We start from the raw sequence: 27,940 nt of genomic DNA, 5'->3' as shown, positions 1-27,940 counted from the left end.
CAAATAAGTCAGTCTATGTATGTTTCCTCAAGTAGCTAATGGGTGTAGCTGGGAAGATAGATAATTATAAATATAGGTTAACACAAGGTGCTGTAAAAAGAATGGATAATTTATTTTAGGAAGTTATTTTGGTGGTATACTTTTTCTTCATAAAGTATATCTTTGAGAAGTGGAAATATTAATGCTATATTGGAAATATAAGAATGTGGCTTTAGAATGCACCTAGTCAGTGGATTTATACAGTAAATCTTGTAGTTCCAAATTTTTTATTTTAGGAGTAACTTTGGAAAAAGCCAATACTGTTATTTAAACCACAAAATTCAAAACTGCTCACTGAGTACTGTTCTTTAATTCTTCTTTTTGGTTGAATTTGTTTTATTTATTTATTATTATTATTATTTTTAAAATCTTTATTGGAGTATAACTGCTTTACAATGGTGTGTTAGTTTCTGCTTTATAACAAAGTGAATCAGTTATACATATACATATGTTCCCATATCTCTTCCCTCTTGAGTCTCCCTCCCTCCCACCTCTCTATCCCACCCCTCTAGGTGGTCAAAAAGCACCGAGTTGATCTCCCTGTACTATGCAGCTGCTTCCCACTAGCTATCTATTTTACGTTTGGTAGTGTATGGTAGTGTCCACGCCACTCTCTGGCTTTGTCACAGCTTACCCTTCCCCCTCCCCATATCCTCAAGTCCATTTTCTAGTAGGTCTGTGTCTTTATTCCTGTCTTACCCCTGGGTTCTTCATGACACTTTAATTTTTTTCTTATTCCATATATATGTGTTAGCATACGGTATTTGTCTTTCTCTTTCTGCCTTAACTCTGTATGACAGACTCTAGGTCCATCCACCTCACTACAAATAACTCAATTTCGTTTCTTTTTATGGCTGAGTAATATTCCATTGTATATATGTGCCACATCTTCTTTATCCATTCATCTGATGATGGACACTTAGGTTGTTTCCATCTCCGGGCTGTTGTAAATAGAGCTGCAATGAACATTTTGGTACATGACTCTTTATGAATTTTGGTTTTATCAGGGTATATACCCAGTAGTGGGATTGCTGGGTCATATGGTAGTTCTATTTGTAGTTTCTTAAGGAACCTCCATACCGTTCTTCATAGTAGCTGTACCAATTCACATTCCCACCAGCAGTGCAAGAGTGTTCCCTTTTCTCCACACCCTCTCTCCAGCATTTATTGTTTCTAGATTTTTTGATGATGGCCATTCTGACTGGTGTGAGATGATATCTCATTATAGTTTTGATTTGCATTTCTCTAATGATTACTGATGTTGAGCATTCTTTCATGTGTTTGTTGGCAGTCTATATATCTTCTTTGGAGACATGTCTATTTAGGTCGTCTGCCCATTTTTGGATTGGGTTGTTTGTTTTTTTGTTATTGAGCTGCATGAGCTGCTTGTAAATTTTGGAGTTGAATCCTTTGTCAGTTGCTTCATTTGCCAATATTTTCTCCCATTCTGAGGGCTGTCTTTTGGTCTTGTTTATGGTTTCCTTTGCTGTGCAAAAGCTTTGAAGTTTCATTAGGTCCCATTTGTTTATTTTTTTATTTATTTTTTTTTTTAACATCTTTATTGGGGTATAATTGCTTTACAATGGTGTGTTAGTTTCTGATTTATAACAAAGTGAATCAGCTATACATATACATGTGCTCCCATGTGTCTTCCCTCTTGCGTCTCCCTCCCTCCCACTCTCCCCCTCCCACCCCTCCAGGCTGTCCCAAAGCCCCGAGCTAATATCCCTGTGCCTTGCGGCTGCTTCCCCCTAGCTATCTACCTTACTACGTTTGTTAGTGTGTATATGTTCATGACTCTCTCTCGCCCTGTCAAAACTCACCCTTCCCCCTCCCCATATCCTTAAGTCCGTTCTCCAGTAGGTCTGCGCCTCTATTCCTGTCTTATCCCTAGGTTCTTCATGACATTTTTTCCCCTTAAATTCCATATATATGTGTTAGCATACGGTATTTGTCTTTGTCTTTCTGACTTACTTCACTCTGTATGACAGACTCTAAGTCTATCCATCTCATTACAAATATCTCAATTTCATTTCTTTTTAAAGCTGAGTAATATTTCATTGTGTATATGTGCCACATCTTCTTTATCCATTCGTCCGATGATGGGCGCTTAGGTTCTTTCCATCTCCGGGCTATTGTAAATAGAGCTGCAATGAACATTTTGGTACATGACTCTTTTTGAATTTTGGTTTTCTCAGGGTATATGCCCAGTAGTGGGATTGCTGGGTCATATGGTAATTCTATTTGTAGTTTTTTAAGGAACCTCCATACTGTTCTCCATAGTGGCTGAACCAATTCACATTCCCACCAGCAGTGCAAGAGTGTCCCCTTTTCTCCACACCCTCTCCAGCATTTATTGTTTCTAGATTTTTTGATAATGGCCATTCTGACTGGTGTGAGATGATATCTCATTGTAGTTTTGATTTGCATTTCTCTAATGATTAATGATGTTGAGCATTCTTTCATGTGTTTGTTGGCATTCTGTATATCTTCTTTGGAGAAATGTCTGTTTAGGTCTTCTGCCCATTTTTGGATGGGGTTGTTTGTTTTTTTGTTATTGAGCTGCATGAGCTGCTTGTAAATTTTGGAGATTAATCCTTTGTCAGTTGCTTCATTTGCAAATGTTTTCTCCCATTCTGAGGGTTGTCTTTTGGTCTTGATTATGGTTTCCTTTGCTGTGCAAAAGCTTTGAAGTTTCATTAGGTCCCATTTGTTTATTTTTGTTTTTATTTCCATTACTCTAGGAGGAGGGTCAGAAAGGATCTTGCTGTGATTTATGTCATAGAGTGTTCTTCCTATGTTTTCCTCTAAGAGTTTGATAGTTTCTGGCCTTACATTTAGGTCTTTAATCCATTTTGAGTTTATTTTTGTGTATGGTGTTAGGGAGTGATCTAATCTCATACTTTTACATGTACCTGTCCAGTTTTCCCAGCACCATTTATTGAAGAGGCTGTCCTTTCTCCACTGTACATTCCTGCCTCCTTTATCAAAGATAAGGTGTCCATATGTGCGTGGGTTTATCTCTGGGCTTTCTATCCTGTTCCACTGATCTATCTTTCTGTTTTTGTGCCAGTACCATACTGTCTTGATTACTGTTGCTTTGTAGTATAGTCTGAAGTCAGGGAGCCTGATTCCTCCAGCTCCTTTTTTCGTTCTCAAGATTGCTTTGGCTATTCGGGGTCTTTTGTGTTTCCATACAAATTGCGAAATTTTTTGTTCTAGTTCTGTGAAAAATGCCAGTGGTAGTTTGATAGGGATTGCATTGAATCTGTAGATTGCTTTGGGTAGTAGAGTCATTTTCACAATGTTGATTCTTCCCATCCAAGAACATGGTATATCTCTCCATCTATTTGTATCATCTTTAATTTCTTTCATCAGTGTCTTATAATTTTCTGCATACAGGTCTTTTGTCTCCTTAGGTAGGTTTATTCCTAGATATTTTATTCTTTTTGTTGCAATGGTAAATGGGAGTGTTTTCTTGATTTCACTTTCAGATTTTTCATCATTAGTATATAGGAATGCCAGAGATTTCTGTGCATTAATTTTGTATCCTGCTACTTTACCAAATTCATTGATTAGCTCTAGTAGTTTTCTGGTAGCATCTTTAGGATTCTCTATGTATAGTATCATGTCATCTGCAAACAGTGACAGCTTTACTTCTTCTTTTCCGATGTGGATTCCTTTTATTTCCTTTTCTTCTCTGATTGTTGTGGCTAAAACTTCCAAAACTATGTTGAATAACAGTGGTGAGAGTGGGCAACCTTGTCTTGTTCCTGATCTTAGTGGAAATGCTTTCAGTTTTTCACCATTGAGGATGATGTTTGCTGTGGGCTTGTCATATATGGCCTTTATTATGTTGAGGAAAGTTCCCTCTATGCCCACTTTCTGGAGGGTTTTTATCATAAATGGGTGTTGAATTTTGTCAAAAGCTTTCTCTGCATCTATTGAGATGATCATATGGTTTTTCTCCTTCAATTTGTTAATATGGTTTATCACATTGATAGATTTGCGTATATTGAAGAATCCTTGCATTCCTGGAATAAACCCCACTTGATCATGGTTTATGATCCTTTTAATGTGCTGTTGGATTCTGTTTGCTAGTATTTTGTTGAGGATTTTTGCATCTATGTTCATCAGTGATATTGGCCTGTAGTTTTCTTTCTTTGTGACATCCTTGTCTGGTTTTGGTATCAAGGTGATGGTGGCCTCGTAGAAGGAATTTGGGAGTGTTCCTCCCTCTGCTATATTTTGGAAGAGTTGGAGAAGGATAGGTGTTAGCTCTTCTCTAAACGTTTGATAGAATTCACCTGTGAAGCCATCTGGTCCTGGGCTTTTGTTTGTTGGAAGATTTTTAATCACAGTTTCAATTTCAGTGCTTGTGATTGGTCTGTTCATATTTTCTATTTCTTCCTGATTCAGTCTTGGCAGGTTGTGCATTTCTAAGAATTTGTCCATTTCTTCCAGATTGTCCATTTTATTGGCATAGAGTTGCTTGTAGTAATCTCTCATGATTTTTTTTATTTCTGCAGTGTCAGTTGTTATTTCTCCTTTCTCATTTCTAATTCTATTGATTTGAGTCTTCTCCCTTTTTTTCTTGATGAGTCTGGCTAGTGGTTTATCTATTTTGTTTATCTTCTCAAAGAACCAGCTTTTAGTTTTATTGATCTTTGCTATCGTTTCCTTCATTTCTTTTTCATTTATTTCTGATCTGATTTTTATGATTTCTTTCCTTCTGCTAGCTTTGGGGCTTTTTTGTTCTTCTTTCTCTAATTGCTTGAGGTGCAAGGTTAGGTTGTTTATTCGAGATGTTTCCTGCTTCTTAAGGTGGGCTTGTATTGCTATAAACTTCCCCCTTAGAACTGCTTTTGCTGCATCCCATAGGTTTTGGGTCGTTGTGTCTCCATTGTCATTTGTTTCTAGGTATTTTTTTATTTCCTCTTTGATTTCTTCAGTGATCACTTCATTATTAAGTAGGGTATTGTTTAGCCTCCATGTGCTTGTATATTTTACAGATCTTTTCCTGTAATTGATATCTAGTCTCATGGCGTTGTGGTCAGAAAAGATACTTGATACAATTTCAATTTTCTTAAATTTACCAAGGCTTGATTTGTGACCCAAGATATGATCTATCCTGGAGAATGTTCCATGAGCACTTGAGAAAAATGTGTATTCTGTTGTTTTTGGATGGAGTGTCCTATAAATATCAATTAAGTCCATCTTGTTTAATGTATCATTTAAAGCTTGTGTTTCCTTATTTATTTTCATTTTGGATGATCTGTCCATGGGTGAAAGTGGGGTGTTAAAGTCCCCTACTATGTATGTGTTACTGTCTATTTCCCCTTTTATGGCTGTTAGTATTTGCCTTACGTATTGAGGTGCTCCTATGTTGGGTGCATAAATATTTACAATTGTTATATCTTCTTCTTGGATCGATCCCTTGATCATTATGTAGTGTCCTTCTTTATCCCTTTTAATAGTCCTTATTTTAAAGTCTATTTTGTCTGATATGAGAATTGCTACTCCAGCTTTCTTTTGGTTTCCATTTGCATGGAATATCTTTTTCCATCCCCTTACTTTCAGTCTGTATGTGTCTCTAGGTCTGAGGTGGGTCTCTTGTAGACAGCATATATAAGGGTCTTGTTTTTGTATCCATTCAGCTAATCTGTGTCTTTTGGTGGGAGCATTTAGTCCATTTACATTTAAGGTAATTATCGATATGTATGTTCCTATTCCCATTTTCTATATTGTTTTGGGTTCGTTATTATAGGTCGTTTCCTTCTTTTGCATTTCTTATCTAGAGGAGTTCCTTTAGCATTTGTTGTAAAGCTGGTTTGGTGGTGCTGAACTCTCTCAGCTTTTGCTTGTCTGTAAAGGTTTTAATTTCTCCATCAAATCTGAATGAGATCCTTGCTGGGTAGAGTAGTCTTGGTTGCAGGTTTTTCTCCTTCATCACTTTCAGTATGTCCTGCCACTCCCTTCTGGCTTGTAGGGTTTCTGCTGAGAGATCAGCTGTTAACCTTATGGGGATTCCCTTGTGTGTTATTTGTTGTTTTTCCCTTGCTGCTTTTAATATGCTTTCTTTGTATTTAATTTTTGATAGTTTGATTAATATGTGTCTTGGCGTATTTCTCCTTGTATTTATCCTGTATGGGACTCTCTGTGCTTCCTGGACTTGATTAACTATTTCCTTTCCCATATTAGGGAAGTTTTCAACTATAATCTCTTCAAATATTTTCTCAGTCCCTTTCTTTTTTTCTTCTTCTTCTGGAACCCCTATAATTCGAATGTTGGTGCGTTTAATGGTGTCCCAGAGCTCTCTGAGACTGTCCTCAGTTCTTTTCATTCTTTTTTCTTTATTCTGCTCTGCAGTAGTTATTTCCACTACTTTATCTTCCAGGTCACTTATCCGTTCTTCTGCCTCAGTTATTCTGCTATTGATCCTATCTAGAGTACTTTTAATTTCATTTATTGCGTTGTTCATCGTTGCTTGTTTCATCTTTATGTCTTCTAGGTCCTTGTTAACTGTTTCTTGCATTTTGTCCATTCTACTTCCAAGATTTCGGATCATCCTTACTATCATTATTCTGAATTCTTTTTCAGGTAGATTGCCTATTTCCTCTTCATTTGTTAGGTCTGGTGGGTTTTTATCTTGCTCCTTCATCTGCTGTGTGTTTTTCTGTCTTCTCATTTTGCTTATATTACTGTGTTTGGGGTCTCCTTTTTGCAGGCTGCACGTTCGTAGTTCCCGTTGTTTTCGATGTCTGTCTCCAGTGGCTATGGTTGTTTCAGCGGGTTTTGTAGGCTTCCTGGTGGAGGGGACTAGTGCCTGTGTTGTGCTGGATGAGGCTGGATCCTGTCTCTCTAGTGGGCAGGTTCACGTCTGGTGGTGTGTTTTGGGGTGTCTGTGGCCTTGTTATGATTGCAGCCTCTCTGCTAATGGGTGGGGTTGTGTTCCTGTTTTGCTAGTTGTTTGGCATAGGTTGTCCAGCACTGTGGCTTGCTGGTCGTTGAGTGAAGCTGGGTGCTGGTGTTAAGATGGAGGTCTCTGGGAGATTTCCACCGTTTAATATTATGTGGAGCTGGGAGGTCTCTTGTTGATCAGTGTCCTGAAGTTGGCTCTCCTACCTCAGAGGCAGAGCCCTGCCTCCTGGGCTGGAGCACCAAGAGCCTTTCATCCACACGGCTCAGAATAAGAGGGAGGAAAAGTAGAGAGAATTATTAGAAGTATGAGGAAAGAAAGAAGGAAAGGAGGAAAGTAAGGAAGGAAGAAAGAAGCAAAGAAGGAAAGAAAGGAGGGAGGGAGGGAGGAAGGAAGGAAGGAAGGAGGGAAAGAAGGAGAAAATGTAGAGAGAATTAGTAGAAGTTTGAGGAAAGAAAGAGGGAAAGGAAGAAAGGAAGGAAGGAAGAAAGAAGCAAAGAAGGAAAGAAAGGGAGGGAGGGAGGGAGGGAGGAAGGAAGGAAAGAAGGAGGGAAAGAAGGAGAAAATGTAGAGAGAATTAGAAGTTTGAGGAAAGAGAGAAGGAAAGGAGGAAAGGAAAGAAGGAAGAAAGAAGCAAAGAAGGAAAGAAAGGAGGGAGGGAGGGAGGAAGGAAGGAAGGTAGGAGGGAAAGAAGGAGAAAATGTAGAGAGAATTAGTAGAAGTTTGAGGAAAGAAAGAAGGAAAGGAGGAAAGGAGGAAAGGAAGGAAGGAAGAAAGAAGCAAAGAAGGAAAGAAAGGAGGGAGGGAGGAAGGGAGGAAGGAAGGAGGGAAAGAAGGAAAAAAGACAGAAAGAAAGAAGATACAGTAAAAATAAAATAAAGTATAATATAGTTATTGTACTAAAAAATATTTAGAAGGAAAAAAAAAAAAAAAAAAAAAGAACAGATAGAACCCTAGGACAAATGTTGGAAACAAAGCTATACAGAGAAAATCTTACACAGAAGCATACACATATGTGTTCACAAAGAGAGGCAAAGGGGGAAAAATCATAAATCCTGCTCCCAGAGACCACCTCCTCAACCTGGGGTGATTCGCTGTCTAAAGGAGGGAAGGAAGGAAGGAAAGAAAGAAAGAACGAAGGTAAAGTACAATAAAGTTATTACAATTAAAATTAATTATTAAGAAAAAAAAAATTTTTTTTTAAAAAAAAAACCATGGACGGATAGAGCCCTAGGACAAATGTTGGAAGCAAAGCTATACAGAGAAAATCTTACACAGAAGCATACACATACACGTTCACAAAGAGAGGCAAAGGGGGAAAAATCATAAATCCTGCTCCCAGAGACCACCTCCTCAACCTGGGGTGATTTGCTGTCTAAAGGAGGGAAGGAAGGAAGGAAAGAAAGAAAGAAAGAACGAAGGTAAAGTACAATAAAGTTATTGCAATTAAAATTAATTATTAAGAAAGAAAAAAAAAATTTTTTTTTTTAAAAACCATGGAAGGATAGAGCCCTAGGACAACTGTTGGGAGCAAAGCTATACAGAGAAAATCTTACACAGAAGCATACACATACACGTTCACAAAGAGAGGCAAAGGGGGAAAAATCATAAATCCTGCTCCCAGAGACCACCTCCTCAATTTGGGGTGATTTGTTGTCTAAAGGAGGGAAGGAAGGAAGGAAAGAAAGAAAGAAAGAACGAAGGTAAAGTACAATAAAGTTATTACAATTAAAATTAATTATTAAGAAAAAAAAATTTTTTAAAGAAAAACCATGGACGGATAGAGCCCTAGGACAACTGTTGGGAGCAAAGCTATACAGAGAAAATCTTACACAGAAGCATACACATACACGTTCACAAAGAGAGGCAAAGGGGGAAAAATCATAAATCCTGCTCCCAGAGACCACCCCCTCAACCTGGGGTGATTCGCTGTCTAAAGGAGGGAAGGAGGGAAAGAAAGAAAGAAAGAAAGAACGAAGGTAAAGTTCAATAAAGTTATTACAATTAAAATTAATTATTAAAAAAAAATTTTTTTTTTTTTAAAAAAAAAAAACCATGGACGGATAGAGCCCTAGGACAAATGGTGGAAACAAGAGTATACAGACAAGATCTCACACAGAAGCATACATGCACACATTCACAAAAAGAGGAAAAGGGAAAAAAATCACCGATCTCGCTCCTAAATTCCCCCTCTTCAATTTGGGCTCACTCCCTGTCTATTCAGGTATTCCACAATGCAGGGCACATCAAGTTGATTGTGGAGCTTCAATCCGCCGCCTCCGCGGCTGCCGGGAGAGACCTCCCCCTCTCCTCCCTGCTCTCACAGCTCACAGGAGCTCAGCTTTGTACCCGGCCCTGCCCCTGCGCGCAGATCGCTGGAGGGCGTCTGTTTTTTGGCTCAGACAGGACGGGGTTAAAGGAGCCCCTGATTCGGGAGCTCCGGCTCACTCAGGCCGGGGGTTGGGGGATGGGGGAAGGAGGGGCACTGCGTGCGGGGCGGGCCTGCGGCGGCAGAGGCGACGTGACGCTGCGGCAGAGGCCGGCGTGACGCTGCACCAGCCTGAGACCCGCCGTGCGTACTCCCGGGGAAGCTGTCCCCAGATCCCGGGAACCCGGCAGTGGTGGCCTGCACAGGCTCCGCGGAAGAGGGGCGCGGAGAGTGACCTGTGCTCGCACACAGCCCCCCTGGTGGCGGCAGCAGCAGCCCCAGCGTCTCCCACCCGTCTCTGGGGTCCGCGGCTTCAGCCGCGGCTCGCGCCCGTCTCTGGGGCTCGCGCTTCCTGCCGCGGCTCGCGCCCGTCTCGGGGGCTCGTGCCCTCAGCCGCGGCTCGCGCCCGTCTCTGGGGTTCGCGCTTTTAGCCGCGGCTCGCGCCCGTCTCTGGAGTTCCTTTAAGCAGCGCTCTTAAACCCCTCTCCTCGCGCACCAGGAAACAAAGAGGGAAGAAAAAGTCTCTTGCCTCTTCAGCCGGTGCAGGCTTTTCCCCGAACTCCCTCCCGGCTAGTCGTGGCACACCAACCCCTTCAGGCTATGCTCAAGCCACCAACCCCAGTCCTCTCCCTGCGCTCCGTCCAAAACCGAAACCCGAGCCTCAGCTCGCAGCCCCGCCCGCCCCGGCGGGTGAGCAGACAAGCCTCTCGGGTTGGTGAGTGCCGGTCGGCACCGATCGTCTGTGCAGGAATCTCCCCGCTTTGCCCTCCACACCCGTCACTGTGCACCACTCCGCGGTCCTGAAGCTCCCCCCTCCGCCTCCCGCAGTCTCCGCCCGCGGAGGGGCTTCCTAGTGTGTGGAAACTTTTCCTCCTTCACAGCTCCCTCCCACTGGTGCAGGTGCCGTCCTTATTCTTTTGTCTCTGTTTTTTCTTTTTTCTTTTGCCCTACCCAGGTACGTGGGGAGTTTCTTGCCTTTTGGGAGCTCTGAGGTCTTCTGCCAGCCTTCAGTAGGTGTTCGGTAGGAGTTGTTCCACGTGTAGATGTATTTCTGGTGTATCCGTGAGGAGGAAGGCGATCTCCACGTCTTACTCTTCCACCATCTTCCCCATTTGTTTATTTTTGCTTTTATTTACATTTCTCTAGGAGGTGGGTCAGAAAGGATCTTGCTGTGATTTATATCGGAGAGTGTTCTGCCTATGTTTTCCTCTAAGAGTTTGATAGTTTCTGGCATTACATTTAGGTCTTTAATCCATTTTGAGCTTATTTTTGTGTATGGTGTTAGGGAGTGATCTAATCTCATACTTTTAAATGTACCTGTCCAGTTTTCCCAGCACCACTTATTGAAGAGGCTGTCCTTTCTCCACTGTACATTCCTGCCTCCTTTATCAAAGATAAGATGACTATATGTGCGTGGGTTTATCTCTGGGCTTTCTATCCTGTTCCATTGATCCATCTTTCTGTTTTTGTGCCAGTACCATACTGTCTTGATTACTGTAGCTTTGTAGTATAGTCTGAAGTCAGGGAGCCTGATTCCTCCAGCTCCGTTTTTCGTTCTCAAGATTGCTTTGGCTATTCGGGGTCTTTTGTGTTTCCATGCAAATTGTGAAATATTTTGTTCTAGTTCTGTGAAAAATGCCAGTGGTAGTTTGATAGGGATTGCATTGAATCTGTAGATTGCTTTGGGTAGTAGAGTCATTTTCACAATGTTGATTCTTCCAATCCAAGAACATGGTATATCTCTCCATCTCTTTGTATCATCTTTAATTTCTTTTGTCCGTGTCTTATAATTTTCTGCATACAGGTCTTTTGTCTCCTCAGGTAGGTTTATTCTTAGTTATTTTATTCTTTTTGTTGCAGTGGTAAATGGGAGTGTTTTCTTGATTTCACTTTCAGATTTTTCATCGTTAGTGTATAGGAATGCCAGAGATTTCTGTGCATTAGTTTTGTATCCTGCTACTTTACCAGATTCATTGATTAGCTCTTGTAGTTTTCTGGTAGCATCTTTAGGTTCTCTATGTATAGTATCATGTCATATGCAAACAGTGACAGCTTTACTTCTTCTTTTCCAATTTGGATTCCTATAATTTCCTTTTCTTGATTGCTGTGGCTGAAATTTCCAAAACTATGTTGAGTAAGAGTGCTGAGAGTGGGCAACCTTGTCTTTTTCCTGATCTTAATGGAAATGCTTTCAGTTTTTCACCAATGAGGATGGTGTTGGCTGTGTGTTTGTCATATATGGCCTTTATTATGTTGAGGAAAGTTCCCTCTATGCCTACTTTCTGCAGGGTTTTTATCATAAATAGATGTTAAATTTTGTCAAAAGCTTTTTCTGCATCTATTGAGATGACCATATGGTTTTTCTCCTTCAGTTTGTTAATATGGTATATCACATTGATTGATTTGCGTATATTGAAGAATCCTTGCATTCCTGGAATAAACCCCACTTGATCATGGTGTATGATCCGTTTAATATGCTGTTGTATTCTGTTTGCTAGTAGTATGTTGAGGATTTTGCATCTGTGTTCATCAGTGATATTGGCCTGTAGTTTTCTTTCTTTGTGACGTCTTTGTCTGGTTTTGGTATCAGGGTGATGGTGGCCTCGTAGAATCAGTTTGGGAGTGTTCCTCCCTCTGCTATGTTTCGGAAGAGTTTGAGAAGGATAGGCATTAGCTCTTCTCTAAATGTTGGGTAGAATTTGCCTGTGAAGCCATCTGGTCCTGGGCTTTTGTTTGTTCGAAGATTTTTAATCACAGTTTCAATTTCAGGGCTTGTGATTGGTCTGTTCATATTTTCTATTTCTTCCTGATTTAGTCTTGGCAGGTTGTGCATTTCTAAGAATTTGTCCATTTCTTCCAGGTTGTCCATTTTATTGGCATAGAGTTGCTTGTAGTAATCTCTCATGATCTTTTGTATTTCTGCAGTGTCAGTTGTTACTTCTCCTTTTTCACTTCTAATTCTATTGATTTGAGTCTTCTCCCTTTTCTTCTTGATGAGTCTGGCTAATGGTTTATCAATTTTGTTTATCTTCTCAAAGAACCAGCTTTTAGTTTTATTGATCTTTGCTATCGTTTCCTTCATTTCTTTTTCATTTATTTCTGATCTGATTTTTATGATTTATTTCCTTCTGCTAACTTTGAGGTATTTTTGTTCTTCTTTCTCTATTTGCTTTAGGTGCAAGGTTAGGTTTTTTATTCTAGATGTTTTCTGTTCCTTAAGGTAGGATTGTATTGCTATAAACTTCCCTCTTAGAACTGCTTCTGCTGCATCCCATAGGTTTTGGGTCATTGTGTCTCCATTGTCATTTGTTTCTAGGTATTTTTTTATTTCCTCTTTGATTTCCTCAGTGACCACTTTTTTATTAAGTAGTGTATTGTTTAGCCTCCATGTGTTTGTATCTTTTACAGATCTTTTCCTGTAATTGCTATCTAGTCTCATAGCGTTTTGGTCGGAAAAGATACTTGACACAGTTTCAGTTTTCTTAAATTTATCAGGGCTTGCTTTGTGACCCAAGATATGATGTATCCTGGAGAATGTTCCATGAGCACTTGAGAAAAATGTGTATTCTGTTGTTTTTGGATGGAATGTCCTATAAATATCAATTAAGTCCATCTTGTTTAATGTATCATTTAAAGCTTGTGTTCCCTTATTTATTTTCATTTTGGATGATCTGTCCATGGGTGAAAGTGGGGTGTTAAAGTCCCCTACTATGAATGTGTTACTGTCAGCTTCCCCTTTTATGACTGTTAGTATTTGCCTTATGTGTTGAGGTGCCCTTATGTTGGGTGCATAAATATTTACAATTGTTATATCTTCTTCTTGGATCGATCCCTTGATCATTATGTAGTGTCCTTCCTTGTCTCTTCTAATAGTCTTTATTTTAAAGTCTATTTCATCTGATATGAGAATTGCTACTCCAGCTTTCTTTTGGTTTCCATTTGCATGGAATATCTTTTTCCATCTCCTCACTTTCAGTCTGTATGTGTCCCTAGGTCTGAAGTGGGTCTCTTGTAGACAGCATATATATGGGTCTTGTTTTTGTATCCATTCAGCCAGTCTGTGTCCTTTGGTCAGAGCATTTAGTGCATTTACATTTAAGGTAATTATCGATATGTATATTCCTATTCCCATTTTCTTAATTGTTTTGGGTTTGTTATTGTAGGTCTTTTCCTTCTTTTGTGTTTCTTGCCTAGAGAAGATCCTTTATCGTTTGTTCTAAAGCTGGTTTGGTGGTGCTGAACTCTCTCAGCTTTTGCTTGTCTGTAAAGGTTTTAATTTCTCCATCAAATCTGAATGAGATCCTTGCTGGATTGAGTAATCTTGGTTGTAGGTTTTTCTCCTTCGTTCCTTTATATATGTCCTACCAGTCCCTTCTGGCTTGCAGAGTTTCTGCTGAAAGATCAGCTGTTAACCTGATGGGGATTCCCTTGTGTGTTATTTTTCCCTTGCTGCTTTTAATATGTTTTCTTTGTATTTTATTTTTGACAGTTTGATTAATATGTGTCTTGGTGTGTTTCTCCTTGGATTTATCCTGTGTCGAACTCTCTGTGCTTCCGGGACTTGATTAACTATTTCCTCTCCCATATTAGGGAAGTTTTCAACTATAATCTCTTCAAATATTTTCTCAGTCCCTTTCGTTTTCTCTTCTTCCTCTGGAACCCCTATAATTCGAATGTTGGTGCGTTTAATGTTGTCCCAGAGGTATCTGAGACTGTCCTCAGTTCTTTTCATTCTTTTTTCTTTATTCTGCTCTGCAGTAGTTATTTCCACTATTTTCTCTTCCAGGTCACTTATCCGTTCTTCTGCCTCAGTTATTCTGCTATTGATCCCTTCTAGCGTATTTTTAATTTCATTTATTGTGTTATTCATCGTTGCTTGTTTCATCTTTAGTTCTTCTTAGGTCCTTGTTAAATGTTTCTTGCATTTTCTTTATTTCCAAGATTTTGGATCATCTTTACTATCCTTATTCTGAATTCTTTTTCAGGTAGTCTGCCTATTTCCTCTTCATTTGTTAGGTCTGGTGGGTTTTTTTTTTTTTTGAACATCTTTATTGGGGTATAATTGCTTTACAATGGTGTGTTAGTTTCTGCTTTATAACAAAGTGAATCAGTTATACATATACATATGTTCCCATATCTCTTCCCTCTTGAGTCTCCCTCCCTCCCACTCTCCCTATCCCACCCCTCCAGGCTGTCACAAAGCACCGAGCTAATATCCTCTGCCTTGCGTCTGCTTCCCCCTAGCTATCTACCTTACTACGTTTGTTAGTGTGTATATGTCCATGACTCTCTCTCACCCTGTCAAAGCTCACCCTTCCCCCTCCCCATATCCTCAAGTCCGTTCTCCAGTAGGTCTGCATCTTTATTCCTGTCTTACCCCTAGGTTCTTCATGACATTTTTTTCCCCTTAAATTCCATATATATGTGTTAGCATATGGTATTTGTCTTTTTCTTTCTGACTTACTTCACTCTGAATGACAGACTCTAGGTCTATCCATCTTATTACAAATAGCTCAATTTCATTTCTTTTTAAGGCTGAGTAATATTCCATTGTATATATGTGCCACATCTTCTTTATCCATTCATCTGATGATGGGCGCTTAGGTTGTTTTCATCTCCGGGCTATTGTAAATAGAGCTGCAATGAACATTTTGGTACATGACTGTTTTTGAATTTTAGTTTTCTCAAGGTATATGCCCAGTAGTGGGATTGCTGGGTCTTATGGTAATTCTATTTGTAGTTTTTTAAGGAACCTCCATACTGTTCTCCATAGTGGCTGAACCAATTCACATTCCCACCAGCAGTGCAAGAGTGTTCCCTTTTCTCCACACCCTCTCCAGCATTTATTGTTGCTAGACTTTTTGATGATGGCCATTCTGACTGGTGTGAGATGATATCTCATTGTAGTTTTGACTTGCATTTCTCTAATGATTAATGATGTTGAGCATTCTTTCATGTGTTTGTTGGCATTCTGTGTATCTTCTTTGGAGAAATGTCTATTTAGGTCTTCGGCCCATTTTTGGATTGGGTTGTTTGTTTTTTTGTTATTGAGCTGCATGAGCTGCTTGTAAATTTTGGAGATTAATCCTTTGTCAGTTGCTTCATCTGCAGATATTTTCTCCCATTCTGAGGGTTGTCTTTTGGTCTTGATTATGGTTTCCTTTGCTGTGCAAAAGCTTTGAAGTTTCATTAGGTCCCATTTGTTTATTTTTGTTTTTATTTCCATTACTCTAGGAGGTGGGTCAGAAAGGATCTTGCTGTGATGTATGTCATAGAGTGTTCTGCCTATGTTTTCTTCTAAGAGTTTGATAGTTTCTGGCCTTACATTTAGGTCTTTAATCCATTTTGAGCTTATTTTTGTGTATGGTGTTAGGGAGTGATCTAATCTCATACTTTTACATGTACCTGTCCAGTTTTCCCAGCACCATTTATTGAAGAGGCTGTCTGGTCTGGTGGGTTTTTATCTTGCTCCTTCATCTGCTGTATGTTTTTCTGTCTTTTCATTTTGCTTATCTTACTGTGTTTGGGGTCTCCTTTTTGCAGGCTGCAGGTTCGTAGTTCCCGTTGTTTTTGGTGTCTGTCCCCAGTGGCTAAAGTTGGTTCAGTGGGTTGTGTAGGCTTCCTGGTGGAGAGGATTATTGCCTGTGTTCTGGTGGATGAGGCTGGATCTTTTCTTTCTGGTGGGCAGGTCCACGTCTGGTGGTGTGTTTTGGGGTGTTTGTGGACTTATGATTTTAGGCAGCCTCTCTGCTAATGGCTGGGGTTTTGTTCCTGTCTTGCTAGTTGTTTGGCATAGGGTGTCCAGCACTGTAGCTTGCTGGTCGTTGAGTGAAGCTGGGTGTTGGTGTTGAGATGGAGATCTCTGGGAGATTCTCTCCGTTTGATATTACATGGAGCTGGGAGGTGTCTTGTGGTCCAGTGTCCTGAAGTTGGCTCTCCCACCTCAGAGGCACAGCACTGACTCCTGGCTGTAGCACCAAAAGCCTTTCATCCACACGGCTCAGAATAAAAGAGAGAAAAAGTAGAAAGAAAGAAAGAAGGAAAGAAGGAAGGAAGGAAGGAAGGAAGGATGGATGGGGATAAAAGAAAAGAAAAGAAAGATAAAATAAAATAAAGTTATCAAAATAAAAAATAATTTTTAAGAAAAAAAATTTGTTTAAAGTAAAACAAAAACAAAATGGACGGATAGAACCCTAGGACAAATGGTGAAAGCAAAGCCATACAGACAAAATCTCACACAAAAGCATACACATACACACTTACAAAAAGAGGAAAAGGGGAAGAAATCATAAATCTTGCTCTCAAAGTCCACCTCCTCAATTTGGGATGATTCGTTGTCTATTTAGGTATTCCACAGATGCAGGTTACATCACGTTGATTGTGGAAATTTAACCCGCTCGCTGCTCCTGAGGCTGCTTGGAGACATTTCCCTTTCTCTTTGTTCTCACAGCTCTGGGGGCTCAGCTTTGGATTTGGCGCCGCTTCTGCGTGTAGGTCGCTGGAGGGCGTCTGTTCTTCTCTCAGACAGGACGGGGTTAAAGGAGCCGCTGGGGGCTTTGGCTCACTCAGGCCGGGGGGGGGGGTTGGGAGGGGCACGGAGTGCCGGGCAAGCCTGCGGTGGCAGAGGCTGGCGTGACATTGCACCAGCCTGAGGCGCGCCGTGTGTTCTCCCGGGGAAGTTGTCCCTGGATCCCGGGACCCTGGCAGTGGCGGGCTGCACAGGCTCCCCGGAAGGGGGGTGTGGATAGTGACCTGTGCTCGCTCACAGGCTTCTTGGTGGTGGCAGCAGCAGCCTTAGTGTCTCATGCCCGTCTCTGGGGTCCGTGCTGCTAGCCGCGGCTCATGCCCGTCTCTGGAGCTCCTTTAAGCAGCGCTCTTAATTCCCTCTCCTCGCGCACCAGAAAACAGAGAGGGAAGAAAAAGTCTCTTGCCTCTTCGGCAGGTCCAGACTTTTACCCGGACTCCCTCCTGGGTAGGCGTGGTGCACTAACCCCTTCATGCTATGTTCACCCAGTCCTCTCCCTGCGCTCTGACCGAAGCCCGAGCCTCAGATTCCAGCCCCCGTCGGTACCGTTCCTCTGTGCGGAAATCTCTCCACTTTGACCTCTGCACCCCTGTTGCTGTGCTCTCCTCTGCGGCTCCGAAGCTTCCCCCACTCCGCCACCCGCAGTCTCTGCCTGCGAAGGGGCTGCCTTGTGTGTGGAAACCTTTCTTCCTTCACAGCTCCCTCCCACTGGTGCAGGTCCCGTCCCTATTCTTTTGTCTCTGTTTATTGTTTTTTCTTTTGCCCTACCCAGGTACGTGGGGAGTTTCTTGCCTTTTGGGAGGTCTGAGGTCTTCTGCCAGCGTTCAGTAGGTGTTCTGTTGGAGTTGTTCCACATGTAGATGTATTTCTGATGTGTCTGTGGGGAGGAAGGTGATCTCTGCGTCTTACTCTTCCGTCATCTTCCCCCTCTCTCTCAGCACCTTATTTTAAACGTAGTAATATTTTCCCCCAAAGCAGTTATTCTGTCGAATACAAGGGTTTCTGACACTCAACAATGACATAGACTAAGAGGAAGAAGCTATTTCCTCCTTCTTAGCCATCTCCCTTTAATTTAGAAATCACTTTAATTCATCATTCTGGTATTGGTAGTAGAGAAATGATATGTTCAATTGGTGTTTTCTTATTTATGCAACACTTACAAGGTATCTTCAAAGCTTTATTCATTACCAACTCCAAGTGTCTTGGTGTCCCTGAGGCTGGATTTTCTGCGCATCATCTGCAGCCATGAGCACTATGTTACCTTAAACTTACCCTGTAGCCTGCTAACTCCACCTGCGTCACCATCACCTTCTGTTTCTTCTGCAACATCTCAGGTATGCAATATGTATGAAAACAAATTTTTTTAAGTCCAGACTTGTGGAAAAAGCATTCTAAACACTGGAAAACATGAAAAGTAACACTGTTGAATAATAGCTGTGTGATAGGCTCCATACTAAGTGCTTTATAAGTATTAAATGGTTAAGTAATTTATAAGTATTAATCATTTACTCCTCACCGGAACTCTAGGAGGTAAGTCCTATTATTATCCCCATTTTACAGGTGAAAAAAATTGAAACACAGAAAGGTCAGTAGCTTACCCAGGGTCACATATAGTAAAAATTGGCAGATCTAGGCTTTGAACCATGGCACGTGTTGGCTTATTCTAGGGCCCAAGTTTTAACCACTTTGTTGTACCCCTCTTACCGATTCAGGCACAAGGGAGTGAATTCAACTACATAAACTCACTTGATGTTTTCACAGGTTGGGTTTTTTTGAGGCAGACACAGACTGAGTTTGGGAGACAAGGTATTTATTAGATGTCAATACCTGTGAAAGGAAGGGGAATGAAGCGTAATTTAGCAGAGAAAGAAGTCAAACTGCAGTGCAGTCCTGGAAAAGCCCTACCTGCCTTTCTTGTATCCAGAGAACCCAAAGGAAACTAGATGGGTGTTTATGGATTTTCACAGGGTGCCTAGTAGTTGCTCTAAAGATGACAAAGGGTTATCGTAGCAATTATTATGTGTCCTGTCATACAGATTGAAATGAAGCGATTTTGTGGTTTTCATATCAGAGAAGCCTGGATGTTCCCTCCTAGTGAAACATCTTTTTGCTATATAATTCCTAAGGCAAACAAGCTACTTCCTTAAGCTCTTAATGTCTAGAGTGAAAGTTGATATGAACTCTTTATAAGTTTATTTTTGAGATATTTAATTCCTGAAAGTAATTCCCTACACTAGATCAACCTCAGATGTTTGATAAACTAAATTTTAAACTTTACTCAGAAAGATTAGAAAACATCAGAGAACACCCCCAACTTTTCATTTTACCTTTGCAAAAATTCTTAAGGATCAGCCTGTTTCCACATACTTGTACCTGGCTAGGACACACTTCTTCCAATAACAAATGAGGCTAGTCCTTTGCTCCCTTCCCCCATCCTCTGTCAAAGATATGGCTACACAGTCAAGTACAAATTAGTCAAAGGTACAGTTCCTAAAACCTTTAATGAAACACATTTGTTTACACCTGACTCCCTGCTGAACATCTCATTCAGCCAAGAAATTAACAGAATTTATTCCATTATCTCGTTCCCTACTTTCTCATCTAACTGCAGAATTTTCAGATTCTAATAGATGACAGAGACATCACTCTTTGGGAAGTGGGGGCAAGGATAGTTTTATATGCTTATTAGGAAGATGATTTCTCCATAGAGAAATCTGAAGTCTGTTCTTCTAAGAAACCTCGCATGGGCGGTCTTGAATATGGATTAAGGATGATGAGATTGAGGACATTCTTGCCTTAAGCATCTTGTGGGGGGGGCGGGATGCTATTTTACAGTATTAAAAAACTCTTAAAAACTCAGTGAGTGGACAAACAAAAGACAGTAATTTTCTGGAGATAGTGTTTTCCCCGAAAAACAACTTCATAGTATTTGAAATTTCTCTGGAAACCCATAGATAGCCTTGACTATGAATATTTCTCTTGTACTCAGCAGTGAGTACATAATGTAGCATATGGATTTAGTTCCTTTTTTCCCTTCAGAGTATGATATTGAAACATTAAGTGGCTAAAAGTATAAAGGAAAAAGCAGATGAAAAAATTTTAATATGAGAAAAAGGAAATTGAAAATAATTTAAAATGTTATTTCATCATAGTTTCCTATACCAAAAGTAAGAGCAGTTACTTTCTCCAATGTTAATAATAGTAATGTAAAAATAAACTTTAAAAGTTTATCTCACTTTCAGATAATGCTCACATCGCATTTGTTGTAGTGCTCTGTCTATAGAATGTTTTGTTGCATAGCTGTTATAGTTTTGTTCTACCTCACTCCCAAACAGAGTTCTGGATTTTCCACCACTGTGCAAGACCAGAAGATTGCAAATATGTTTGAATTGTCTGTGCCTTTCCGCCAGCAACATTATTTGGCAGGACTTGTGTTAACAGAGCTGGCTGTCATTTTAGATCCTGATGCTGAAGGGTGAGTAGACCAGTTTTTGCAGTGTAGAATATTAATTTGATTTTGGACAATGGGACAGAAGTATCCAGTTAACTTCCTAGGAATCAAAAGAATACTGTTTACCACTCTTCTTCTACTTCTGTGTTCACTAAGTTCCATACTCATGTTATTTCTATATTTCATCAGTTTTAAGAAAGACATTTTTTGTCATCTCTGAATTTGATGTTTGTCTTGAAATCAACATTGCATCATGGTTTAGTTGGTGGCCTTTTTTTCCTTCTTAGTAGTACATAAAATATTTGTGCATATTAGTAGATAGACTTTTAGATTTGCTGATATACAGCAGGCACATTTCAGTTAAGTAGACTAGTCTGTTTGATTCCTTGTGAGGAAAATTTATGATTTGCCATCATACTCTGTAGCATGTACTTCAAAATTTGCTCTATAAACAAATGTCCTTAGGTTTTAGAAACTTCCAAAATTGTGTATACTTTTAAAGAATTACTGGAAATTGATATAGTAAGAAGAGTATATTATCTGATGATTTGAATTTATAGAAAGAGCTTTTCTATAAATGTGTTGTGATCTAAGATCCGTATAGGGTATTTCTATGTTAACAGCTATTTTCAAAAATCTGAATGACTGTAACTCATTTGGGTAATAATTGCTTTTTTTTTCCATGATAGTATCATTAGGAGTTTGTAATGCAGTTTAACCTGAAGTAAGAGCTCCAGAGAACAAAAGGAGATACTTTTGAGCAGGTTTTTTAAGAATCCTATGATGTATTTGTTGAACGAATGAAAAAGGATGCTTGTAAAGTTCTTAGCGATAGGGACATGGTTAATGCTAAGTAAACTGTCAAAGGCTAAAGCTTCTGCAAATGAAAGGCATGAGTTTTTTTCATAACAGCAACTTCTTGCATTAGGAATATAGTTTTAAGAAGCAGTTTTTCACTCTGTGCTCTGCAGAACTGTAAGGTTGTGAAAAGGTCCTTAATGTGCTTCCATGTAGGATGGGGTTGGGGTGTAGACATTGGAGTATGGAGAGGGCAGACTAAGTGGGTGAAACCCTGGGTCTCCCACCCTTGCTTGCCACCACTCTTATATTTTGCCATTGATAAATGAATATAATGTCATTAGGGGGGAAGGATCCATCGTTTGAAAAAAATCACTCTGACAACAACTTCTAAACATACTACCTTTCTTTAATAACTGTTATATCTCAATCATTTGACTCTATATTTCCAGTATTTTTACTTAATACATCAGGATAAGTTTGGTTACCAGAAACAGAAAACCTTTCTTCATACTGGCTGGCTTTATTAAAGGAAGGATGTTTATTTTTTCATAATTGGAAGAAAGGTAAGGTTTTTAGCACACTATAATCAGCAGCTCAATAATGTTATCAGGGTTCTGTTTCTTTATACCTCTTGCTTCTATAGAAACCCCTCAGCTTTATCCTGAGGCTAGTGTGCCTCTCATGACTGTAAGGTAGTTGCTCTGGCAGTTGAGCTTAGATTATTACTTGTTCATGTCCAGCAGAGGACAGAGGGAAAAAAAACCCTCTTTCAAGCATGCAGTGCACATCTTTTCTTTGGACTGATTTGGCTCACTTGCCTATCCTGTACTGTTACAGTCACCAGAGCAATGCCAGGTTCCTGGATGGATTAGATCACTTCTACTCAAATGTGGTGCTTAGACTGGTTTTGGTTCATGGGTGGTTTGTTACAAAGCAGAAAGTAAGGACCTCATGCCTAAATGTAAATCAGCTGTCACTAAAAAGTGTTCAGTTCATGTGATATTTTTTTTTTTTGTAGACCTTCTCAGTTAAGGAAGCAATTAGTTAATTAACATTTATCTCTTCTCACACTGACAATGAAACAGCTTTACTGACTGTCTGCTTTAAGTAGCAGGGCTAATCTGATTGGATCTATCTACTTCAGAAACTGGGGGAATGGAGTCAGCTTCCCCTGAGTCACAGGGGCAGGAACGTATACCTGAAAAGTTTTACATTCTATTAGGAAGGAAGACAGGGGAAGGAGATGTTGTGTAGGTGTTCAGCAGTGTCTGATAAAAAACAGAGAATTCTAACAGTCAACTGTTTTTGTGATGAGGTTTCTTTCTCACATGAAGGATCAGTTCTATTAAAATAGATACATTTCTGTGGAACAATATAGGACCTATGAAAGACTTCTTTTTTATCTCTTCCAGCTGGTCTTCAGAGTTGGTCCTTTGACACTTGGAAAGATTTTCTATCAAGTCTGAAAGCTGTGATAACTGTGTTCACTACTACTTTGTCTATTGAGTTAAAAAAGATAACTGAAAGAGCTTTAAATAGTAATATACAGGATTATAAGCTTTTACTGTTGCTTGTTTCCTCCTTTTCTCACTCTTTCCTGCACCCAGTCCATTAGCAAATGCCTTAACACTATCTCCAAAATATATCCCAAGTTTAGCTACTTCTCTCCATCTTTACTGCTGCTCCCCAATCATCCTTCCATTCTTCCCTCCCTAAAATCCCTTTTCTACCAAGCAGCCTACATGGTCTTTTAGAAATGAAAATTAAATTACGTCACTTCCTTGCTTAAAACTCTTTACTGTGTTTAAAAGCACACTTAACTCTTAAAATAGTTAAAAGTGTGTGCTTTTAAAATAGCATTTAAAATAAAGTTCAGACTTAATAATGGACCTCAAAGCCCTATATATCTAGCTGTTGTCTACACTGCCACTCTCTTCCCTCCTCACATACTAAAATCTACCCATCCTGGCCTTCTTTTTGTTTCTCTAATGGGCCCAACCCAGTCCCACCTTAGGGCCCTTGGGCTAGGACTTTTCTCTGCCTGAAGCAATGCTGAAATTGCCCTAAGATCTCCACATAGGCATTTCTTCCTTGTGATTCTTCAGGTCTCCACTCAAAGAGTATCATCTACTCACTGAGACTGTCATTGGCCACCCAATCTGAATTATAGCTGTGTTGCCGTTGCCACAATTATTCTTAACCAGATAAGCCTGTTTTATTTTCTACAAGGCACTTACCTGAAATTTGCTTGTTTGTTCATTATCTGTCCCCTTCCCTTAGAATGTGAGCTCAAGAGAGCAGGCACTTTCTTATTCACTGCTGTATTCCCACTGCATTAGAATTGTGTCTGGTACAGAGTGGACTCTTGATAAGTATATGTTAATTCAGTGAATGAATGATTGACTGTGAGAGACTCACATCTCTAAGTTTTACATTCTTCTTATATTTACATAGATAAAATACAACATACATTTGTTAGATAGACCCTTAAGAGGATTGTTTTTCTTTTTATTCCTTCTGCTTGCTAAGTAATCAAAAATAATTCCTTGAGTAGCAATAATACGTTCTAATATTGTTTTTAAAATTTATTTATTTTATTTAATTTTGGCTGTGTTAGGTCTTTGTTGCTGCGTGCAGGCTTTCTCTAGTTGTGGTGAGCGGGGGCTACTCTTCATTGTGGTGCGTGGGCTTCTCATTGCGGTGGTTTCTCTTGTTGCAGAGCACGGGCTCTAGGCGCACGGGCTTCAGTAGTTGTGGCGTGCAGGCTCAGTAGTTGTGGCGCACGGGCTTAGTTGCTCCACGGCATGTGGGATCTTCCTGGACCAGGGCTCAAACCCGTGTCCCCTGCATTGGCAGGCAGATTCTTAACCACAGTGCCACCAGGGAAGCCCCATGTGTTCCAATAATGACCAAAGATTTGCTCTCTAGAAATTTTCATTGCAGTTAGAAAGTTACAACATTGAAACAGGATACTATGGTTAAATGCAAATTTTGTAGTACAGACCTAGTTTTGAAGAAGATTAGCACCTTTATTATAGCATTTGTAAAACTGAATTATTATTTTTGTGTCTGTGTTTCTGTCTTGCTAAAGCAAGCTCTTTAAGAACAGGGACAATGTCTTATCTCCAACATCTAGCATAGGATATGACAGGTCCTGCATGTGTGTGTGTGTGTGTGTGTATGTGTATAATGGCTGAATGTGATTGAGTAATGTAGACACATGAAAAGGCTTCATGAAGACCAGTGGGTAGAGTTTAGATAGGTTGAAGTCTGGCGCTGGTAGCTGCTGAGAGATGTTAAATATATACCCAGGTTTGGGAATCATCACTGGTGACACAAGTCGAAAGGGAGAACATAAAAGGCAAATGATCAGAATCTGAGACGTGGGAAGAATGATGGAGAATATGAGGAATAATGGGAACTCTTTGGAGAAAACACTGAGAAGAAAACATAAAAGATGACAAAGTGTCAAGTAGAGAGCTAGAAAATGAAATCTGAAATATGTCCTTTAGATGGAGTTCTTGACAGTATTTAAAAATATACTTTCTGAATAAAAACTGGAAGGAAGAAGAATCTCCAGGTAGATTTCATATATACCTACGTAAAATGGTAGATAAGCTAAAGAGCCCTGGAGGAAGAATACCTGGTTTCCAGTCCTAGCTTTTAAATATGCTGTGTGATCTTAAAACAGAAAAGCTAATATTTACTGAAAAAGGCAGTGTGCAAGGCACTGTGCTAATAAGCATGTTACATAAATTATGTAACTTAATTTTCACAGCCACCTTATGAGGTAGGTTATTACCTTCATACATAGATAGGGAAACAGAGGTTAAGTATCTTTGAAAAATCATTTAGCTATTAAATGATGAAAGGGGTACAATACCATGTGGTAAGCATTCAAAAACTTTTAGTTTCAGAGAAAGAGAGTAGATATTAGGAAGTAAATGGAAAAAAACGCTTGATATATACTGCACATTCAGGAAGTTTATTACTAGAGAAATCATATAATAGTTTATTACTAAGAGAAATACTATAAATAAGCCAGAGCAAACTTGTTTCAAGTGAACATGTATTTTCAAGATAGGAAAGAAGGGAAGAACTTAGTGAGGAGGGACATTGAAGCTATTGAAGAAAGAATTTTTTCTGAGATGAAAGGAAAGATGATTTGGTAGCTATAAAGATGGAGATGTGTTAAAAGACCTGGCCAGAGCAAATTCAGAACGTCTTTTCTTTCCTAAAAGAAAGTTGGAGGTAAGGTCTTCTATTGAGATTGATGGTAAGAGGCTTAAGGAGAGAGAATAAGATCTGAAACAGCTGCCAGGTACAGCATTAAGGGCAGTTGAAGTTGGATGAATTTTTCTTTAGAATGTTTTTCATAGTCAAAGCAGCTTCAGTCTAAGAAGAGAAGCCAAAAAAGTGTGAAGATGAGAGTGATCCTTGCTAGTGTATTAGCCAGTTGAAACTTGGGATTGGGAGTCTAGAAAGTTGTAAGGGCCCAAATGAGCAAGGAAGTTCAGTTTAAATAGAGATGTCGAAGGCAACCCTAGCCATGGACTATGTATAGCCCATTAGGTAGAGGATTTTTCTTTTAGATAAAGGAAATAAAAGTTTGTTTTGGTTAAATGTGAAAAGATTTTATTTGATGAAATAAAATTTACAACTACTTAAAATTTACTTTTTTTTTTTGGTGGTACGCGGGCCTCTCACTGTTGTGGCCTCTCCCGTTGCGGAGCACAGGCTCCGGACGCGCAGGCTCAGCGGCCACGGCTCATGGGCCCAGTCGCTCTGCGGCATGTGGGATCTTCCCGGACCGGGGCACGAATCTGTGTCCCCTGCATCGGCAGGCGGACTCTCAACCGCTGTGCCACCAGGGAAGCCCCTACATTTTTTGCTTTAAAATATAACCGTAACTGGTTTTAAGTTATTTAATATTAAAATGCCCTAAGGAGTTAATGAAAAAATACTCAGATTTACTCTTAAGTGAATTTGTATAGTATTTCCTTTTGCCTCAGTTCTTATTTTGTACAGCGAGATATTAATTTTATTTATTTTTTGGACATTGATTAATTTTAAAATGAGAAGTGTTTTATAGGAATACATGCAAATATGTGGCAAAGTTAAGAAGCTGAATAAAGTGGTTCAGTACCATGACTTACTGTTTGCTCTAAAGATATTAACTAATCTCTGTGACCTTACTGCAGCTGCTTCTTCATCTTCTTTTTAAATAGACTGTTTGGATTGCATAAGAAAGTCATCAATATGGTACACAATTTACTATCCAGTCACGACTCAGACCCACGGTACTCTGACCCCCAGATAAAGGCTCGGGTGGCTATGTTGTATCTGCCTCTGATTGGCATTATCATGGAAACTGTTCCTCAGCTGTATGATTTTACAGGTACTTAGTATATTTAAGACAAACTAAAGGCAAATCTCAGTGTTTAAAAGTATTAGAAAATATCTGAAAGGTGATCTTATTTTAGGAAAAGAAATATAAGGAAACTTACACTGACATAGGTACACTGTAAATACATAACATATTTCTGAAAGACTTTAGACTGTGTGAGAAAATTCACTGCAAGGTTTCTGTAAGCATTTCTTATGGCAAATTTTTAAATAATGATTTTATAGCATTTCTATACCTACCTATTAGGAAATAGGGTTTTTTTTGTGTGAGTGTATACTGTTCATCTGAAAAAAACAATATGAGAAAACTTGCCAGATGTCCACCACCCTCTCAATTTTATTCATATACATAAAATTGAAATTAATATTCACCTGAATAACAACAATGATGTTTATTGCTAATACTGGGTTAATAAGTTGAAGTTTTGTTACTTTTTAAAAACTGGAACCCACAAAGTTTTATTCCTCTTGCTTTCCATTTTTAGAATTTACTTAAATTCCTTCATTTGCCTTAGAGAAAACACTGTAGGTTGCATTTGAACTAGCAATTAACCTGATAAAGTACTTCCAGTTCAATTAAAAAAATTTTACTGGTATCTAATATGTATTATCAGTAGGTGCTGGTGATATAAAGATAGCAACTCTTTCCCTTTGAGAGACTAATAGTAGAGTAGTTTTCCCAGTATTTTGATCACTAAAGCAGGTTTCCTTATCTGAAGGCAGAAATTTATATTATTATATCTTCTTTTACTAGCAAGTTAAAGTTCTCTACAAAACTGTAAATATTACTACAGGAATGAGTTAATGTTTAAAATATTTAAATTATTTTTTTAAAAGAAGTAAATATAATGATAAGCAGTATATGTTAATAGGTTTTTCTTTAAAGAGTAAAGGAGAATAAGAAAGGGAATTGCTTGCTCAATAGCTGTTAATTAAGCTAAACAGAAGTTTTCTTTATTTATTTTCGGGTGATTTTTTTCCAGAAACTCACAATCAACGAGGAAGACCAATCTGTATAGCCACCGATGATTATGAGAGTGAGAGCGGAAGCATGATAAGCCAGACAGTTGCCATGGCAATTGCAGGAACATCAGTTCCTCAGCTAACAAGGCCCGGCAGTTTCCTCCTCACATCAACGGTAAAAACAACCCTCCTACAGAAGTTTTATCTGGAAAGACAGATATTTCCAAGGATATACCCTTTAATAACAGATTATTGTACTAGCTGATGCAGAAGTACTCTGAGTTTTATTTATTTTGTGGAGGCATTAAGGTTTTGAGAATATTGCCCATCTTGTACTAAGTTGTTTTTAAAATTATTAATTACCTCAAACTTCATGGTATAAAGCTCTATATTCTGTCATTTAGAATT

The 27,940-nt window shown here is 39.4% G+C and overlaps 1 protein-coding gene across 7 annotated transcripts in view; it reads left to right on the top strand.

Annotated features, from left to right (window-relative positions):
- DOCK7 (dedicator of cytokinesis 7) overlaps window positions 1-27,940 on the top strand; it is a 216,361-nt gene that overhangs the window by 127,498 nt on the left and 60,923 nt on the right. For all 7 annotated transcript variants that reach the window (XM_065872784.1, XM_065872822.1, XM_065872816.1 and 4 more), the window contains 4 exons: window positions 18,075-18,245; window positions 20,247-20,386; window positions 26,392-26,561; window positions 27,553-27,707. In XM_065872784.1, the coding sequence (XP_065728856.1) occupies window positions 18,075-18,245; window positions 20,247-20,386; window positions 26,392-26,561; window positions 27,553-27,707 (636 nt within the window). The remainder of the gene's footprint in view (window positions 1-18,074; window positions 18,246-20,246; window positions 20,387-26,391; window positions 26,562-27,552; window positions 27,708-27,940) is intronic.

This window comes from Phocoena phocoena, chromosome 1 (assembly GCF_963924675.1).
Source record: "Phocoena phocoena chromosome 1, mPhoPho1.1, whole genome shotgun sequence".
Taxonomy (NCBI): domain Eukaryota; kingdom Metazoa; phylum Chordata; class Mammalia; order Artiodactyla; family Phocoenidae; genus Phocoena; species Phocoena phocoena.
This window is presented reverse-complemented; position numbering and strand designations above follow the sequence as displayed.